This window comes from Phascolarctos cinereus, unplaced genomic scaffold (genome assembly GCF_003287225.1).
Source record: "Phascolarctos cinereus isolate Bilbo 61053 unplaced genomic scaffold, phaCin_HiC Scaffold_4;HRSCAF=312, whole genome shotgun sequence".
Lineage (NCBI taxonomy): Eukaryota > Metazoa > Chordata > Mammalia > Diprotodontia > Phascolarctidae > Phascolarctos > Phascolarctos cinereus.
Window position 1 is genome coordinate 563,402,837 of NW_027555847.1, and position 20,167 is coordinate 563,423,003.

General features: G+C 38.4%; 1 protein-coding gene and 1 pseudogene across 1 annotated transcript in view; both read left to right on the plus strand.

The window, feature by feature from the left end:
- ELOVL2 (ELOVL fatty acid elongase 2) overlaps nucleotides 1-10,329 on the plus strand; it is an 89,556-nt gene extending 79,227 nt beyond the window's left edge. The window contains exons 5-8 of the mRNA XM_020963043.2: nucleotides 70-241; nucleotides 3,028-3,152; nucleotides 4,638-4,772; nucleotides 6,704-10,329. Coding sequence (XP_020818702.1) covers nucleotides 70-241; nucleotides 3,028-3,152; nucleotides 4,638-4,772; nucleotides 6,704-6,829 — 558 coding nt within the window. The 3' untranslated portion in view covers nucleotides 6,830-10,329. The remainder of the gene's footprint in view (nucleotides 1-69; nucleotides 242-3,027; nucleotides 3,153-4,637; nucleotides 4,773-6,703) is intronic.
- Nucleotides 10,330-17,481: 7,152 nt separating this feature from the next.
- On the plus strand, nucleotides 17,482-19,225 carry LOC144456575 (putative monooxygenase p33MONOX pseudogene; annotated as a pseudogene).
- Nucleotides 19,226-20,167: the final 942 nt, after the last annotated feature.

Genomic DNA, 20,167 nt, shown 5'->3' on the forward strand with positions numbered 1-20,167 from the left:
GCCAGTGCAGACAGTACACACAGGTACTCTGTTCTGGGATAAAAGTAACTTTTCTTTTTCACTTTGTAGGTAGCTAAAGTTCTGTGGTGGTACTACTTCTCCAAACTGATAGAATTCATGGACACAATTTTCTTTGTTCTGAGGAAGAAAACCAGTCAGATTACTTTTCTTCATGTGTACCATCATACTTCAATGTTTAACATCTGGTGGTGTGTTCTGAACTGGATACCATGTGGACAAAGTAAGGATTTGGTCATTCTTTCACTTCTGGGTAAATGTGACCCTGACCCTAACAGTTCAGTCTTTAGTAATGTAGCATCAGCATCAGACGCAATAGTAGAGGTGGATATCTGACATCTCTTGGCCCCAAGGGCTCGATTCTGGCTTCCAGGCTGCAAGACTGGCAAAATCAGGAATGATTTTTTTTTACCTAAAAATTTTTTAAGCTTTGCAAACCATCAGAAACTGTTAGAAAATACCCACACTTGCACAATTCCTACTTTAGTTAGTTTAGCTAGTTAGTAGTAGTGTTAGTTAGGGCTCCGTTGACTACACACCAATATCCATGATCACCGATAATGATGTGGTTAACACTAGGCTGTTCTATTTAGTGCTTTGCATTTTTCCCCATCTTCAAAAACGGGGATTAATACTAACACTGAGGTTCAGAAATATATCCAGTATTTGAAAAACCAGAGTGGGCCAAATTTACATCAGATGGTTTGACCTGAGGTTTGGGACTCTGTTGATACTCTTACTTTAAATCCCAAGAACATGTAACTGGATTTCACCCATTAATGACCAAAAAAAATGCAAATTGAAACCAGTGTGCAACAGAAAATAAAGTCCTTTGGCATTTCTCCCAAGACTTGAATTCCATTTCTTCAACTGCTAATAGAAGGGGGCAGGCTACTAGAGAAGCCAAAGGATAATGAACAAGCTTGGCTGTTTCATTCATCAGTGCTCACATTCCCCAGATTTAAAAATAAATCTGAACAATGGCTGCATTCACAGACTCCTGGTTCATGTTAGTAGAGTATTTTGCAAATGACAAATTACATGCAGGGTTGAATATCATTAGAATGATATTTAGTAGCTGCTCATTTGCCTTTGTTAATGCAGGTCAGAGGAACTCAGGTGAGTGAAAAATATCCTTAACTAAACTCCCTTGGCTGTGCTGCCCAGTGACCCAATATAAAAAATCAGTATCTGTATTTTTGTGAAACTAAAAGCAGTTTCTCCAATGATATATTCAATTAACCAATATTTTAATGAGAGGTAGTGTGGAGTAAAGGATATGCCATTGAACCTGGGTTCATCAGGAAGATCCTGCCTCATGAAGCTAGCCATGACCTTGGGTAAGCCACTAAATCTCCTAAATTCAGTCTCTTAATCTCTAAAATGGAGATACTAATACCTATATTACCTACCTTGAAAGGTTGTTCTGGAGATCAAGTGAAACTAACACACATAGCAATTATTATTGTGTATTTGCTTCTCTATTTACCAAATGAGTAAAAGGCCTATGGCTTTGGGAATTATTGCCTTAGATTGCTATCCGCTGTTTTGAATTCCTTGGAGGAATAAAATGCAATCATTATTATTATTTTTACATAAATAGACAAATGGGATGATGGGACAGGTTTTTAGCTTTTAGCTTCAACATAATAGAGGGATAAAGACACACAGCAAAGAAATGCATGAATTTCAGAGTGGGAAGCAAGATCTGCCCCACCCCATCCCATCGCCACATGCTACCGTGTTATTCAAAATTATCTGTCTCTCCTTAGCAGATACTTTGATATCCCAGGGAAGTTTTTAAAGATTGGGTAATTATGTTATGGCATAGTAGCCATGCAACCACCTTCTCCAAAACATAAATCATTGCTACAGGTAACCTTCCTCTAAGCTTTAGTACAGGTGTGTATTCACACATTAGACAAACTACAGCGAGGATTTAATGTATGTATTCAAAGTTTCACTCTAAGTACACACTGCATGTGAGCATCCCTTTCATGCAGTCATCCAAATATTACCCAACAACTGAAAAACGGTATCTGATGAGCCTTTGACATTGTCAAGCAAAAGCACAAATGTTTTCATTTGTTCATTGACTCATAGGATCTTAGGGTCATAAATCCAGAGCTGGAAGGGACCTCAAAAGCCAACTAGTCCAATCCTCTCATTTTGCATTCTCCTCTCTGGCCATCACATATTAAGTGCCTACCCTATATAAGGCACTGTGGTAGGACCTAGGACAATTGCTAAGCTAAATAAGGCACATCATTGTCCTTAAGAAGTTTACAGTTCAGTAGGGAAAATGAAATATCTAGGAGAAGAAGAAAACTATTATTCAAAATAAATAAAAATTTATTCGAAATAAAATTATTCAAATAAGTGTAAGGTCCAAAAAGGGATATTAACCAAGCACTATGAGGTTTCACAGGAGGAAATTAACCATTCTAAATAGAGGAGCACCAGGAAAGGCTTTATGGAGGCGTTGGAATACAACTGAGCTTTGGATGGGTAGGACCTCAAGGCAGAAATGGAATAAAGACATCTTGGCCTGTATTATCAGCTAGACATTGAGCATTTATTTGTGGGATGGCATCTGATAACCTGTTATATACCTCTGTATCCAAGTGGCAGATGCTCATACAAATTTGCAGATTGGTTACGGTCAGAATAACTGCAATCCAGGAGCATATAACATCTTCATTAGTCTAATAAGCATAAAAACAAGGGACTTTAATGACAACTGCAGCCTTTCTGGAAAAAAAAACCCAAAAAGCCTACAATGCAGCCCTCCCAAAAATAAACTTGCCCTAAATATTTGAATAATAGCACAGCCAGTGTAGAGCCTTTAGAGTGATTACTACTAGACAGTGGTATCAGAATTACTTAATGATTTCTATCTACTATACACAGCAAAGAACTTTTTTTTAAACAAACAAGATTTGTATTTTGCCCTCAGTGAACTTGATCATAGTTTCTAAAATCATTGTTCTCATGCTGTACTTTTCACAGGTTTTTTTGGACCAACACTGAACAGTTTTATCCACATTTTAATGTATTCCTACTATGGACTTTCGGTGATACCATCCATGCACAAGTATCTGTGGTGGAAGAAATACCTTACGCAGGCACAATTGGTATGTTAACCTTTATTTCAACTTCTTTTTTTCCTTTTGTAGGCCATGTGATAACATCCACATACGTTCATGGAAGGGGGAAGATACACAAGATAACCATCTCTATCCTGTTATCATAGATTTGATGGTTGACTTTTTAAGAACTAATCCTTGCATATTAGAGTATCCTTTGTACAAGTAGGTAGCAGAGGAGGGTGGGTTAGCTGCCACTTTGAAACAGACAAGAAGTTCCTCATTACACGAAGTTAAAAAAACTTAAGAGATCAAGACTCAAAAGAACCATGGAGAACATCTACCATGGGCTATTCCCTTCATTTTATAGATGGGGAACACCACACCCAAAGATGAGAAGTGACTGGCTAAGATCAAATAGCTGATTACTGGCAGAACCAGGATTGGAGCCCAAATCTCCTGATTCCTGGGCCAGTATTCTTGCAGTTAATGTCACATTGCTTCTCCAGGAAAATTTTTGAAGTTATTTATGGACTAAAATCTTTTTTCCTCTCTAAATTAGATAACTAGAATCTCTATAAATTCAATATAGTGGGAGTTGGAGGAAATCATAGTCTTTTAGAAGCAAAGGAGACAGAACTTTGATATCATTAGTTTAAGGGGCTCCCAGTTTAGAAAGGGCTCAACCAGTATAGATTGATACCTTCTTTGCAATTTATAGTTTTAGAGATTTGCCTCAGGGCACTGAGGATTTAAGTAATTTGCCTGTGGTCAGAGGTAGGACTTAAGCCTGGTTTTTTGACTCTAAAACCAGCCCTCTTATCCCTCTGTGGTACATAAATAGACAAATGGGATAAAATGGAAGGCTGTGACTCTTACAGAATCCTAGTAGGATCATAGATTTAGAGCTGGAGAGGACATTAGAAATCATGCAGTCCTACTTCCTCATCTTACATAAAAGAAAACTAAAGTCCAGAGAGGTTGCAGAGGTACTTAAAGTGGCAGAACTAGGATTTGAACCCAGGTCTTCAATTTTAAGGGCAGTAGATAGAGTATAAGGCCTGCAGTCAGAAAGACTCATCTTCCTAAGTTCAAATCCAGCCTCAGACACTTAGTAGCTGTGTGACCCTGGGCAAGTCCCTTAACCCTGTTTGCTTCAGTTTCATCATGTGTAAAAGGAGTTGGAGAAGGAAATGGTAAACCACTCCAGTGTCTTTGCCAAGTCACAAAGATTGAAAACAACTGAATGACAAACTTCAATTCTAAATCCAGAATTCTTTCTCCTATGCCACACAACCTCTGGAAACATAGTTATATGGAATATATTTAATTATATGTCATAGATTTTATATAATGGACAGTTATATACTTACAAATATTCTATCTAGGATAAAAGAATTATGTTGAAATTATTTTTATATTTCTTGCTATACTCAGCAAAACTTAGAGAATAAGTCTCGTGATTTCAAAGCAGATTTTGTGTGACTCAAAAGTTGATTCATCCATGCTCTGATTTTTATGTGCCTCTCACAGATCCAGTTTGTGCTGACCATATCACATACCCTGAGTGCAGTTGTGATACCTTGTGGCTTTCCTTTTGGCTGTCTCATCTTCCAGTCTTCCTACATGCTCACATTAGTCATCTTGTTTTTAAATTTTTATGATCAGGTGAGTTGAAATAAGTGTTCTCAGATGAGTAAGCAATGTGTTATCTGTTTTATAGATGTCTATATCCTGACATCACATGTTTGCCTTGTACTTCCAAAGACTGAAATTTGAAAGTGACATCTTAAGCCTGGTCCAGGAAATCTTATAGGCAAAAACAAATAGCAGCAAAAACATATGTTTTGTAAATGAGTTTTAAAAACAAATCTTGCTGTTATGCTACCAGCCAGAATTGAGGCCTCATTATTCATTTGGAAGAATTACTTTTAGATTATTGAGTGAGGAAAGGTCATGTTTGCCTTTTTTATCAAGTTGTTATAAAAATGAACTATACCCAGAAAAGGAAATGGATTCAACATACAACTTCATAACAACTCTTTTGTTTAAGAACTGATAAAAAAAATGACAAAGTATAGGCCTCAGGTGGATGAGATTTTAAATTAATCTATTTTTGTGGAAGTGGAACAAAAGTAAAGAACATTAGAAAAAGATAAATTTGACATGCAAAATAATTTTTGATATTGTATTCAGCTGTTTTCTACTTCTATAGAGACACAGAGTTCCTTCTTATTTTCTGCTTGTGTTTGCTGAAATTAATCCATAATAATTTTAGCCAAATCATAGACAGAGGAACTAACACTTTGACAGCTTTTCAGCCCCTTTATTAGTGAAACTGGCTGTGTAAACTTGCCTTTGAATGTAAGCTGCAAAAGCTAAGTATTCTGTGAGACTATCTAGGAATGAATGCAGATGAAATAGGTCAAGTTGCCAAAGATGGTACTAGAAGGAGCTAAGAGAGCGCTCTGTTACTTCATGACCAGGAAGAAAGAGTACATGACGCTAATGGATGGAACTGGGTGCTCTGGCTCAAATTAGACCAGAGCCCTTTGTGGACAAAGTCTATGATGTCAGTCTCAACCCTAGTTGATACCCTTGACTGGCTTACAAACAATTCCCTTGCTCAGACTTTGCAGGTAGAGCTCATGTATTTTGACAAGAGTAGTGGGGAAATGGCACAAGCCAATTCAGGTCTGGACCAGAACCTCAGCTACTCCTGTCACAGCCTCAATAGCATTTCATTGTAAATCTGTTTGTCTTTATGTAACTAGGTCTTCAGACAGGCTTGGACTGACCTCCTCAGGTCCAAAATACTTACTAGAAAAATAATTACTGCAGTGATAGTCACATTACAGACACATAGGCTAGTATAGAATAAATGAAATAAGCAAGTTTTTATTGAAAACTATGCAACTACTTTGACTACTACCAAATTTTCATGTATAAGTAGATTTCAGAGGATAGTCTAGCTTTGAACAAAGAGAAAGTCTGTGTCATTCATACATTAAATCTAGCATGTATTAAGCAGCCATCATATGTCAGGCACTTTGCTAGGTGCTGGAGAGAGAGAGACAAAAATAAAACATCCCCTGCCCTTAAGAGGCTTACATTCTATTGGTCAGAAACAATAGGTACACAGATAAGTAAATACAAAACATGTACAAAGCGTATCTACAAGATAATTTGGGTGGGAAAAGAGGGGACGCTAGCAAATGGAGGGAATCAGGGTAGAGGTCTCACGCTATCGAGCTGAGCCTTCAAGGACGCTGGGGGTTCAAAAAAGTGGAGATGAAGAGGGGGAGACCTCCTCTTAAAGGAGCAGTCTGTGCAAAGGCACAAAGGCAGAAGATATAAACTTGTGTGCAGGGAACAGAAATTGGGCCAGTTTAACTTGGAAAGTTTTGTGAATAAAAAGGAATAATGTACAATTAGCCTGTTAAGTTAAAGGTCAGCTGGAGCCATATTGTAAAGAAGTGAAAATCCAGCACTTTAAAGAGTTTTAAGTAGTGTTTGGTAAAAAAAAAATTACAATGATATAGAAAAGCTCTCACTGAAATACTTTTTTTTTTCCCCTTCCTTATCTGCATGTCTAATAGACATACCGGAAAAAGCCTCTACAACAAGATATGAAAGAGAATCTTCCAGGGAAAGAAGTCACAAATGGTTTTCCCAAAGTTCATTTCACTGCAGCTAACGGAATTGGGGACAAGAAAGCACAGTGAAAATAGGAAAGAGAACAGCACACAATGGAGCCTAAGAAATTCTTTTATTTTAAAACAAAAACTGAGTTGAAACAGTTCTTTAAGTTTTAGTGCAAACTGACATCTGTTGTTTATAAATAATTTGTACCAAAAATTATTATTAATTAATTGCTAGTAGGTTTAACATATTTACTAAATGCTTTGGTCAAAGGTTAACCACTGAGATGATGCTAGAAATTTTAGATCTCAACATTATTAATGTAAAAACCTCCCAAATGCCCTCCCATCCCCATGTTTCTTTTTATGATGCCTTATACACAGTTTCCCAAGTAAACCCAAAGAACATTAAGTATTTTCATCATAAGCCTTTAAGTTAAAAAAAAAGTTAAGGTTTTGTTCAGGTTAAAATGTTTAGATTACAATGTTAGTTATCTTCTAGGCTACATATAGGAGGCGCTAAACAGCGTTCAGAGTAGTCAATTCATCCGGCTCAATAAGGCATAAATCTCTAGAAATCATTTAAAAGGGAAGGTGAAATGAGGAAAGAAAGGGATAAAGCAGATTGTCTTTCTTTCCAAAGCCACAATCTACTTTGTCTCACATTCTCTAATTACTTCTTCCAGAAAGAATCTTAGTGAACTAGTGATAGAATATGCTTTTTTTTTTAATTTTGAAAATTAGCTTTGCTAAAAGAGAAAACATGCACTGCCAAATCCTCATAACCACAGAGACTTTGGCTAGGAATCTGACTCTTCAGAAATCCACCGACTCCTTGTCCTTTTAAAATACCATCTTCATATCAGGCCTCTTCGTGGGTTAAGCCTTTGGTTTAGTTAAGAAGCAGGGGAACTGCCTGCTTAGTACCAAAAGTATCCTCTGCTTCTGCTTGTCCACTCTTCCTATCTCTATGCAATGACTAGAGTCCAACCTTCTCTTCTGCTGGGTTGTATGCATCACTGACACTTGTTCTGAAATCAATTAACTCAGCAATGGAGACAAGACAAATGGAATTTTTATGGTGCTTATTTTGGACCTAGTCAGAGACATGGCAATAGTTTCTTTATACCACCCTTTGAAAGTTATTTACATTCTTCAACCTAGGAAGGAAGAAGTGGGCCATAGGATGTACTGGTAACAAAGAATTCCCATGGAAAATAGTGGAATAGTAATGAGACACTGACAAAGGCCAGCTTAGCAAATGAAAGCTCTGTGCTGGCACTGCTATATTTAATGGGGGCCAACCTTAAAAGAAGAAGAAAGCCCTAATGAGAATTCCCCTCTTTCCCTGAGGGAATCTTGAGATTTAATTTAATGCTGTGATACTGTCCTGAGATTAGGAATAAGAGAATGTCATCTGAATATTTGAGAGAGATTAATTTCTAACCTGCAGAACTAGAATGGGCAGCTTTGTAACTTCATCCTTTCACCTACACTTGGGCTTACTGTAGATGTTTCTCATTTTTATATCTTTCAGAAATGCTTTTCAACTCATCTTGTTGGCATCAGTTGCCACAGAAAAGCTTTTTTTTTTTTATGGTGAGGCAGTTGGGGTTAAGTTACTTGCCCAAAGTCACATGGCTAGTGAGTGTTATGTGTCTGAGGTCACATTTGAACTCAGGTCCTCCTGACTCCAGGGCCGGTGCTCTATCCACTGCGCCACCTAGCTGCCCGCACAGAAAAGCATTTTGATCAGTAACTTTCTGCCTACTACTTGCCACTTTTTCCATCCACCCTTAACAGCTTTCACATTATTTTCTTATAAAAACTTATCACCCCTGATTTCTCATTCATTCACATTGCTCACTTAGGAGGCTGTGCCCACCTTCTGAGAGATCACCTGAGTGCAGCATTTAATGTCAGTAAATTGTCAGTATGACTACCTGGTTTATCTTGCCACAGTTTAACATTACCTTTTGAACTTAGATCCATTCCTATTGAGCACAATAGAGCAGATTTTGGTCCGTCTTGGCACCTTCTCACTCTAGGATTTTTTTTATTTCTGGCATATTGCAAGTAAGTCCAACCTCCTCTGAGGCTCCAAGTAATTAACCATTTCTTCTACCTTGCATTAGCCTATACCTTTGTTCACTGAAAGTTTCTGACTTCTAATAGCCTCCCAGTGACACATCTTCAAGCCAGCATAGCATTTGCACAATGCCTTTTAAACCTGGAGTGAGAGCTGAGGGCAATTGTCATAGCTTCTCTTTGGCTAAGAATAAAAAGGATGAGGAGGATGCTCATTTGAGCAATCAGTTTCTTTTTCAGGTCTGGATCTTAGACAAAGCTGAATCTTGTTACTTAAGTATAATCAAGGTAAAAAAATGAACCTTCTTGCAGATAGCCATCAAAGAGGCCCATTCACCAACCTTGCGCCTTCTAGTCAGATAGTTGAGTTATTAGTGAGGCACTAAAAGTCCCCACTAAGTGTCCATGGCTAAATAAGTATTGCACTAGTCAGTCATCTTTTCATGCTGCTTAATACTGAAAAGCAAAAAGGGAAGGTTCCCTTTCACCTGAATCACAGATTCAAACAGTTGTGAGCATAAGATGGCTCAGGGACTGTTGGAGGCAAAGAGGGAAATCTGACATTTTGGGGTAGCCTCCATAGACAAGCATGAACTTAAGCTGGCAGCCTTGATACACAAGCAATTTAATTAATGGCTCAAGGTTAGCTCAGAACTTTGTCCAATTCTAAACTGGCCTTTAGTTTCAATGAGACCTAATTTTAAAATATACACACATGTATATAGCTATAATATACATATAAAATCATAAACCATTAAAGGGCTTGGAAAAAGGCATACATTCAGAGCTTTGAAATCTTAGCTATGAGAATTGAATCAGGTGTGTTCCAAATACTTCTGTCTTAAAACACCTTTGAAATATTGCAACTTTGAGAAATAGAAATGTTGAATTTTTTAAAATGTGATTTCTTATAAAAATATTGTAAATAAAACTTTTACATGTCTGTCTAAATCTATGTTGTTTAGGAAATAAGTGTGAGCAGAACTTTTGGGGGAAGAAATGCTCTTTTCCCATAACAGTGGAAAAAATTAGATGTTAGTGAAGATGTACATCTGTTGATCGTTTTCCCCATTAAAAAATTAAAATGAAATGTTTGTCTAAACAGAATGGAACATGAAATTTTTCAACTTACTTTTAAATTGCATTGCTATCATTCATGTAATATGTACTGAAGGATAAAATTATTTTCACCTGAGTTGCATTTGTATTTGTTTTTGAGGGAAAATGTCATTTGTGCTGATAGGTTGGAGGGAAACAAGTGGGTAAGAAGCCAGTCTGAATTCTTTCCAAAGAGTCAAAGACACTTTCTTTATTTTGTGAATGTTTCTGGGTATTTTTTGATTGTAACCTGAATAAGGACATCATTTTCTTGTGTTCATATAGGAAGGACTTAAGTCTCAAGAATACAGCATCATGACAAGAGTGGGCAGGGAGGCAGGAGAAGCCATTTTTTCTTCATGTATTAAAAGCATTCAGTATGATTGTTGTATATTAAATTTATTTTTACCTTAAGCCATAATGTGTCATGGTTTTTCCTAAGTGTATGTTTGTTTATAGATCTAAATGACTTGTCACTCAGAAGGATACTTATAACTAGAAAGTGTTTTTAAATACTCAGCTCTTCATTTGATTTGGTGAGCAGTAGTTCTGGAGGACAGTGTGGAATAGTGAAAGGAGCCCTGGATTTGGAGTCAGAGAATGAGTCAGAATCTTAGCTCTGTCATTCCCTGCTTGAGTGACCAAGGGCAAATTATTTAGCTTCTCTGGGTCTCAGTTTCCTCATATGTAACATAAACACTAACAGCTGGAAAGAATCAAAAAAAGATGAAGTAGAAGATAGCATTTGAGCTGAATTTTGATGGAAACAGGGATCCTAAGTTCTAATTTTATATAGAATGTGGTGTATTTGATTGGGGGTTGATCTTCCAGCCAGAAAAATCAGGGTTTAAATTCTGATTTTAACATTTGCTAACTTTATGATTCTAGGCAAGACACAACTTCTCCATGCCCCAGGCCTGGAGGTCTCTTAGTTACAGATGAGTTATGGATATACATCAGTGGAAGGAGTTTTCCACAAGGATAGAATCAAAGATTTGAAAAGAAAAAAATCAACATACCGTTTTAATACACTTTCCTTATTTGCCCCACTTGATAAGTCCAAACAGTATCTTACTTTTTACTCTACCCATTCAGTTATAATGGCAATGAAAGGCCCCATTGCAAGAATGCCATATCTCTTTTCTTAGCCAGTCAGTAAAGGCTAAGTGCCCACTAACACTGTGCTAAGCCCCAGAGATACAAAGAAGAGCAAAAGACAGTCCTAGCTCTCAAGCAGCTCACGGTCTAATGGGGAAGACATACAAACAACTATATACAGGATAAATTGGAAATAATCAACAGAGGGATGATTAGAATTATTATAGAATTGAGGGATCAGGAAAGGCTTCCTATAAAAGGTGGGATTTTAGGTGGGACTTGAAGGAAGTCAGGAAAGCCAGGAGATGAGGGGAGAGAACATTCCAGGTATGGGGGATAGCCAATGAAAATGCCTGGAGTTGGAGTGTCATGTTTGAGAAATAGCAAGGAGGTCATTATCACTGGATCACAGATTAAGGGGGTGGAGGGGAGTATAAGGTGTAAGAAGACCAGAAAGGATGGGGGAGGGGAGAGAAGAGAGTGGTCACGAAAGGCTTTGAACACCAAACAGGGGCTTTTATATGTGACCCTAGAGGTAGGTAGGTGGAGTTTATTGAGTGAGGGGTGGTTTTTTTCTGACATGGTCAGATCTGCACTTTAGGAAGATTGCATCAGTTAACTGGAGGGTAAACTGAAATGGGGAGAGATGAGTCAGGGAGAGCAACCAACAGGCTATTGCTATAGTCTAGGCATGAGGGGCTGGAGACGCACACCAGAACAGCTTCCCTGACATCTTTCAAATTCCAGCCAAAATCTTACTTTTTATAGAAAGTCTTTCCCAATCCCTCTTAATTCTAGTGTCTGTCTCTCCTCAGTTAATTATTAGAGGAAAGAAGGCAATATGTATGGGAGATGTGACAAAGATAAAACCAACAGGCCTTGGCAACTGCCTTTTCATTATGTGTAGGAGAAATACAGCAATAATACTGATATGGAAATATGCAGGAATCAGCTGACAGGTTCATGAAGATCAGCGTTACTCCATTTGAAATACTTGATGGATTTTAAAAGTCTTAAGTTTTTGAGAAGCCAGAAAAGAAAAAAAAAACAATAGATGAAAGATCCACTCATAACACCAGTTTACAAGGTATGATTAGATTCATTTTGAAGGAAGAGCTACTTATCTTATACAACAAAAAAGACAACCACAGAAGTTAATGTAATTAATCTGCTTTTTGGAGGCAAGATTCAAGCCCAGGACTGTCTACTTTGCAGAGGTTGCAGTAGTGTAGGACATAGCACTTTTGAAAAGGAAAAAAAAACCTGAAAAGATATTATTTGGACGAGGAATGCTGCTTCTCAAAATTAAGACTCCCCTTTTAAACTATTTTATGGGTTTAAAACCACAAATATTTTCCTTTGGGGTTTTTTGGACTGTGCATAGTAGGTGACTTTTTTTCTTTTTTGCCTAAGATTTAGTTTTAAAATGGGCTCTTCCTTCATGTAATGCGTCCCTGGTAAATGACTCAGAATTGAACATCTGTTTATAGTGTACAATAGACTTGACCTTGGCCAGTTTGAAACAAGCAGCAACAGGGCTGAGTGGGTTGATATAATTATTTGAGGCAAGAGTGAGGAGTTATAAATGCTATGGATGCACTTAGATCTTGGGCAAACAGCAAACTTAATGAACTTCCTTTCTCTGCATAGTTGTGAAAACAGGAATAACCAATTTCATCCACATCATAGGAAGGAAAGCGTAAAGTGCTCTGATTTTTTGCCTCCACACTGTGCTAGAGGTAATAAAAAAAATTCATGTATGGCCATTTTTGACCAAACATTTAATCATTTAAAAGTTGGCTCTCAGTTCCCCCACTTGAAGTGGTCTCTCCCTGAATCCATCCCCTTCTGTTGAACCTCTTCTAGACATTTATACATTCTATCTATCAGTATATTGGCATATGTCTTATCCTTCTAATTAGGATGTAAGATCCTTGCATATAGGGATGTCTGGTTCCATCTTTAGAGTCTCCTTGGTCATCTTAGTCATGATGCTTGCACTCTGGTTCTCCTCCCCTTCCCTCACCCACAGGAACCTTGGACTCCACCCCATGGATGCTGGGGTCTCATATGGGAGCTTTAGCCTTATTTTGCCTGGAACCAGGTCTCCATGCCACTTCCAAGCCATCTCCACATCATACTGCCCCCACACATACCCCATTTTCCCACCTCCTCTTTATGTGTTTTTTGCCTTCCTCCATCACCATGTAAACTCAAGGGAATGGACTGTCTTGCTTGTATTTGCATCCCCGCACCCTGACCACAGTGTTTGACACCTGTTTTTCAGTCATTTTTTTTCAATCATGTCCTACTCTTCATGACCCCACTTATGGCTTTCTTGGCAAAGATACTGGGTAGTAAGTGGTTCATAAATGCTTGATTTCTCACTATTCAACACAGTGCTTGCAATATAGTGGATGCCTTTCCCAATACCCCTTAATACAAGTGACTTCTCCCCTGAGATTCTCTGCCATCTACTCTGTATCTATCTTGCATGTACATAGTTGTTTACATGTTATCACTCTATCAGAATGTGTGTTCCTCTATTGACAGAGGTTGAGCTTTTGCCTTTCATCATGTCCCCAGCACTAATTGCCTGGCACATAGTGAATACATTCGACTTAATGACAATAAATGTGTTTTGAATTAATTTTTTTCAAACAGAAGGATGTGGTGAGAAAAGTCAGGCTGTGATGGGTCTGAAGGTAATGGAAATGAATCAAAGAAGACAAAACTAGAATGATGGGCATTGATAACGAACTACCAACTTCGCAACTTTGTCATGAGTTGGCTTACTGATACTGAAAGTGAAATATTTTTCCTTTTGGATTAAACAAACCCTGTTTCTGGACATTACTAGATGTTCATTTTATTGAAAGAATAAATGATATCTACTTGGGATAACTAGAGCCATGCTAAGATTTTTTAAGCTAGTTTAATTTTGCAGAACATAATTTCCTTCTGCACAGAAATCAAATTTTTATGAATAAGGGAGTCAACTGATAGTGGACCCACTATACTGTTAAGGGATACATGTTGAATGTCTCTAGTCCATGGTACCATCAACATCCTCACAGTATTGAAGAAACTCTCACATATGCCAAGAGGTTCATTTTGTACCAGGTAGCTCCTTTTCCTACTTGCTAAAAGCAGAGCCTCTGATAAATGCCTTATTTTCCTTGCTAATAACTTTGGCTTTGAAAAGGTAGAGGAAACAGCTTAGAGAGTGTTGATCTGTGTCTGCTTCAGACTCAGAACCAGGAAGAATTGGATAATAAAGTAGAAATGACAGAAAACATAACTGTCATCTTAAGAGTTTTTGATGGATAGGGATGATGACTAGACCTGTGATTTCATTGGACTAGGGAACTTCCAGGGGGAAGGAAAGCATGGCTACCAATGTAGATTGGCACCTTCTCTGAAATGGAGCGTCTTAGAGAGTTGCCTAGAGCAGTGTCAAACTCAAGCCAAAAGGAATCCCTGAGGGTTGCAGATTGGCTTAGAAAACTACAAATTAACATTATCTATGTTGTATTGTACCTTTGTTTATTTTGGTAAGCATTTCCTAATTACATTTTAATCCAGTTCAGGAGGCACTCAGGTGTTTTGCTGTAGCTTGGACCCAGTGCCAGCACTGGATTAAAATGTGATTAGGAAATCTTTAACAAAATTAACAAATATTCAACATAGTTAATATTACATTATAAAACTAAGTCAATGTGCATCTTTATTGGGCAGTTAGGTGGCACAGTGGCCACAGTACCAGGCCTGAAGTCAGGAAGACTCATCATCCTGGGTTCAAACCTGGCCTCAGACACTTGACCCTGGACAAGTAACTTAACCTGTTTACCTCAGTTCCCTCAACTGTAAAATCATCTGGAGAAGGAAATGACAAACCACTCCAACATTGTTGCCAAGAAAACCCCAAATGGGGTCTTGAAGAGTTGGATATGACTGAAAATGACAGAAAAACAACAAAAAGGGGTCCTTCTATATGGATTAATAGCCTCATTTCTATTTGCATTTGACACCAGTGGCCTGGAACACTGAGATTTTATGTAACTTGCCCAAGGTCATGCAGCCAGTAGGCATCAAAGGCTACACTCGAATCTAAGTCTTCCTGACAGTCTCTCTATCATCTACATCATAATAGGGATGGAAATAATGCATTTCAAAAAGTTAAAAGAGACAAATTAGGATCCCATCAACTGAGACTCTAAAAGCAAAGCTGTCTCAAGAGGGCAAGAGAATATATTCCCCCCCCCCCCCCCCCGGCAATTGGGGTTAAGTGACTTGCCCAGGGTCATACAGCTAGTAAGTGTCAAGTGTTTGGTCTGAGGACAAATTTGAACTCAGGTCCTCCTGACTTCAGGGCTGGTGCTCTATCCACTGCGCCCCCTAGCTGCCCCAAGAGGGCAAGAGAATTGCATGATGCAAACACATAAGATTTTAATAAAGAATGACAATAAACTGAAATTAGGTATCATTTTGTTAGGGCAAAAATATCTCCTTTCTGAGTTCATGCGGTAGGTACCTATTGCCAAAATAGTTTTACCACAACCACAGCTATTATGGAGGTAAAAATTATGGAGGTTTTATTATGCTTAAGCACAGGTTTAGGAGATAGGAAAATAATCCTGAACTCCAAATGAAGTTTCTGAAAAACTTTTATAGAGAAAATTACAACAGATAAAGAACAAAATTTTATTGTATATTGCAATCTCATATATTCTTGTAGACTATAAAAGGTTTGCTTTTTTTAAACTGATTCATCCTCTGCTTCCTTCAATATCATAAAAATTGAACAAATTTAGTTTAACAGAATCATAATCTTATACATCCTTTAAAGAAACAAGCCTAGTTAAAACAGATTCTATAAGTAAACTGAATCGGGTCACAGATCAAGCTACATTTAGAAGATCCACAGTGGGCTGGTAGAGAGAAGAGACCTACAGTATACTTACCAAAACAGAGTCAGATGAATCCTTCTTCAAGTCAAATTATTTGGGAAACTTTGATTCTCTTTTTGGCTCCTTATCTGAGGAATGCTGGAGGCCTTAAGTACATTTTCACATCCCACGGGACAGGTTTCAGCCAGCTCAATAACCTCCTAACTGGGAGAAATGTCCCTGACCTCCGCTTTGTGTTCACACGCATTCTCCAAGGTCTGATATCTTTACTCCACCAAGCTATCCTTCAAGGAGGTCTGGTTTGCTGTCCAAAAGTCTGGGCCATTATCTTGCACCTGCACTCAATGAGCACTTCTTGGTCTCCCCAGAGAAGAAGGGGCTCATTGCTAGCCCCCATTACCAACATTCCTTGAGGCAGGAGAGCTAGATCTTTAAACTGAACTCATCACAGCCCAGCAGGACTCTGAATTAAGCTCAGAGACAAAGAACCATAACAGCTACAGGACGAAACCAATTACTTGTAAATAGGATCAATAAGAAAATGATAAGGATCAAATTGTAATCTTCTCACCTCACACCAGTCTCTTTCCCTGAAAAGCTTCTGATAGATTGAAAGCCTGGCCTTTTTTTCTAGGCTCAAATCCACTTCCTCTGAGATTGCCCATGCCAGAGGAATTCTTTCTTTCATATGAATTTCTACAGCACTCTTTATAAGTGCTTTGCATAGTGTCTTGCACAGAGCAGTACTAAACGGTTCTTCTAGTCCATGGGTTCTTAACCAAAGGTCCATGTAACTTTTTTTTAAAAACTGATAAGTGCATTTCTATACAATTGATTTCCCTTAAATTTTATGTATTTTATTATATGCATTTGAAAACATTATTTGGAAAAAGGGGTCCATTGGTTTCACCAGCCTGCCAAACAGATACATGAAAAAGTTAAGAACTCCTGCTCTCAACAGATATATCAAATGTTTTTCAATCCTTCCACAAGATCCATTAAATATTCATTTCTCCTTAGAATCTATTTCAATATAATTCAATTCAATAAGTATTGAGTGTTTGACATCATCCTAGGGGCTAGGGAGACAGTCCTTCCCCAAATGACTACATTTCACTAAAAGGAAAACAAACAGATAAGTTTACAAATATACAAATACAAAGGATATATAAATCATATGTAGAGTAAGATGAAGCAATTTTAGTGGAAGTAGGGGATGGGGAAAAGAACACAATTGAAAGATTAGGAAAGGCTTCTTAGAGATAACATGAGCTGTGCTTTGAATTAGGGTAGGCCTCAAGACACTTACTAGCTTGCGACCCTGATTAGTCACTTAACCCTATTTCCCTCAGTAAAGTGAGCTGGAGAAGGAAATGGTGAACCATTCCAGTATCTTTGCCAAGAAAAACCCCAAATGGGGTCCCAAAGAGTCAGACACAACTGAAACAACTGAAAAACATGGTAGATTCTACAAGGAAGAGGTGAAGAAGGAGGGCATGGTAGTCATGGAGGACAGCCTATTCAAAGGCATGAAGATAGGAGATGGAATATCATATACAGGGAGCACAAAGTAAGCTAGTTTGGCTGGAACAAAAGAGTACATGAGGGGGGCAGCTAGGCAGCTTAATGGATAGAGCTCTGGCCTTGGAGTCAGGAGGACCCGAGTTCAAATCTGACCTCATACACTTGACACTTACCAGATGTGTGACCCTGGGCAAGTCACTTAACCCTGACTGCCTCACCAAAAAGAAAAAAAAATAGAGGGCATAAGGAAGGGAAGTAAGTGTGCAATCTGTCTGGAAAGACAGATTGGAGCCCTAATGATGACCACTCAATGCTTCTGAATTCTGAACTTCTTGAAAGTCCTAAGTGAGGCTTCATCTTCCCATACCTCTACATACCTCTCCCAGGTCCTCTTGGATCTTGGCACGATTTGCATCATATCTGATTCTACCACAGCTTGGTGTTTAGAAAGGGAACAGGGCCTAGAACCGTGATGGTCTCAGCTTCCTGCCCACACTGGTGCCTCAGGCTATGAATGATCCCCAGGCCCCATTCCTTTTTTCTCCCTCTCTGCTCGATATAAACCCACAAGTCAGGACAGCCTCTGCATAGGATCTGCTTGGGACTTTGCTGTTTATCATCAGATGCAGAAAGTTCCTTTTTGACATCTGTGTCATATCTGTATAGCTTCCATTGACTTTCACATAAGAATCAGGATTCTGGCTTTTTAACTAGAAAAACATCTGGATCACAATCTTTTGTTGGCATCCAGAGAGCCAGATGTGCCCGCTACCGAGCACAGCACAGGTGGGCTTCTAGCCAAGCTGTCCCTGCCACTAGAAGTTCACTAGGGCATTCACTTATGATGATACCCTAGAAGATCCCACATCAATGATTACTCTTCCATCTGATATGTGCGGTAAGGTCCTCTGGAAAAAGGCACTCATCGCAAATTGGAAGTACCAGAAGCTTTCTAAGGTTGAGGAAGGAGAAACTAATCTGTATTCTCCTACCATAACCCTTCAACTTCCAGTGGCCGTGGGAACAAGGTGCCAGTGGTGAAAGTCAAGACTAGGGGCACCATCATGAATTCTCCTATTACAAAACAGACACAAGAGGGCATCAGGCAGGGCTGAGAGATGCTGGGTAAGTTCCTCATAAAGTCCTCCACACAGATGAAACCAAGTACCATCATGCAGCAGAGGCAGTTCACAAAGAAAGTGACAAAATGGAGAGATTAAAAAAAGAGAGAGACTGACTACTTCAGACCAGTCCATTCCTATAGCGCATCCCACTCTTTTCCCAAGGAAAGGCTCAGAGGTTGGTTTACTTAACCATGTTCTACTTCCTTACCTGGTCCAGATATCAGCAGCATGGATTCTGAAAGTGGGGGATAGAGACAGAACCCCATCTTAACAAATGGAGCCTTTTGGAACCAAGAACCCTGTGAAAATCCAACTTGGGTTTGAGTGTCTAGTCCTACAGAGGTAGTCAGAAGCTATAACCAATAGAGCTCATGTGGGTCCAGACAACCAGAATTTCAGAGAACTCAACAGCCTTCAAGCCACCCAAGATAGACACTTTAGTGAAGGATGGGGAGACACAACATCCTTGGGCCTATAACCTCAAACTGAGGGCTAGAAACACACATGGAGTCTTACAGGTTTCTAACTCCTACAAGCTTTTCATGTGGGCAGAATTGCTCTTCCTAATGACTGGCTCTTGTTTAGAGAGGATCACAGACACACATTTCCTACTTCCCATTCACCTTGATTTGATATAGAAAAGAGGTCACCCATTCACAGTTCTGTGGGGAATATATCTAGGGAGCTGGTGATTGCCTCTTTAAATATTTGTGGCAAAGCTTGAATCTTTCTAATGTAGGAAGACCTATTCTGTAAGGAACCAAATTTGGTTTGAATAACTTGTCAAAATACAGTCTACCACAACCAACTACTGACCCACAGAACTAGATTGCAGGGGGTAAGGTGAATAATTAAATCTAAATAGATTTTGTTTTGCATATTTATCCAAGATTTTTAAACGTCTTAAGTGAAATAAGTAAAAACAATAATTTAATTTCAATAATGTTTAATTAAAATGCAGATTAGTTATTATAGAATATAAAGAATAGTCTACAAACAAGTTTTTTTTTAAAGTTTTATCTCAACTAGTAAAAAATTATTCAGAGCAATATTAAATACATGAATATGAAGGTCAAACCACAGATTATAATGTGGTATTGTAAGCAGTAGGTGGAGGCAATGTCATTTATTAGAAAGATTTGGAAAATTTGACTTTCAAATACAAGACTTAAAAGAAGCATAGAGAAGAAGGTAAAAGGAAAGAGAAACCATAAGGGATTCAATAAGTTCAAACTGTTTACATTCCTTCATGGGACAATGATACTTTTAACTCCTAAAACTTTCTGATTAAGGCAGTTAGAAGGAGTATAGATAGACAGTTGGGCACAGGTGTGAGTCGAATATGATGGGATGATTAAAAAAATAAAATTAAAGGTGAGAAAGAGGAATCACTGGAAAAGAGGAAAGTGAAGTAGAATGGGGTAAATTATCTCACGTAAAAGAGCTTTTACAGAAGAGGGAAAGATGAGGAGCATGTGAACCTTACTCTCACCAGAACTGGCTCAAAGAGGGAATAACACACATCACCTGAGTATAGAAATCTATGTTACCCTACAGGAAAGTAGGAGCAGAAGAGAATA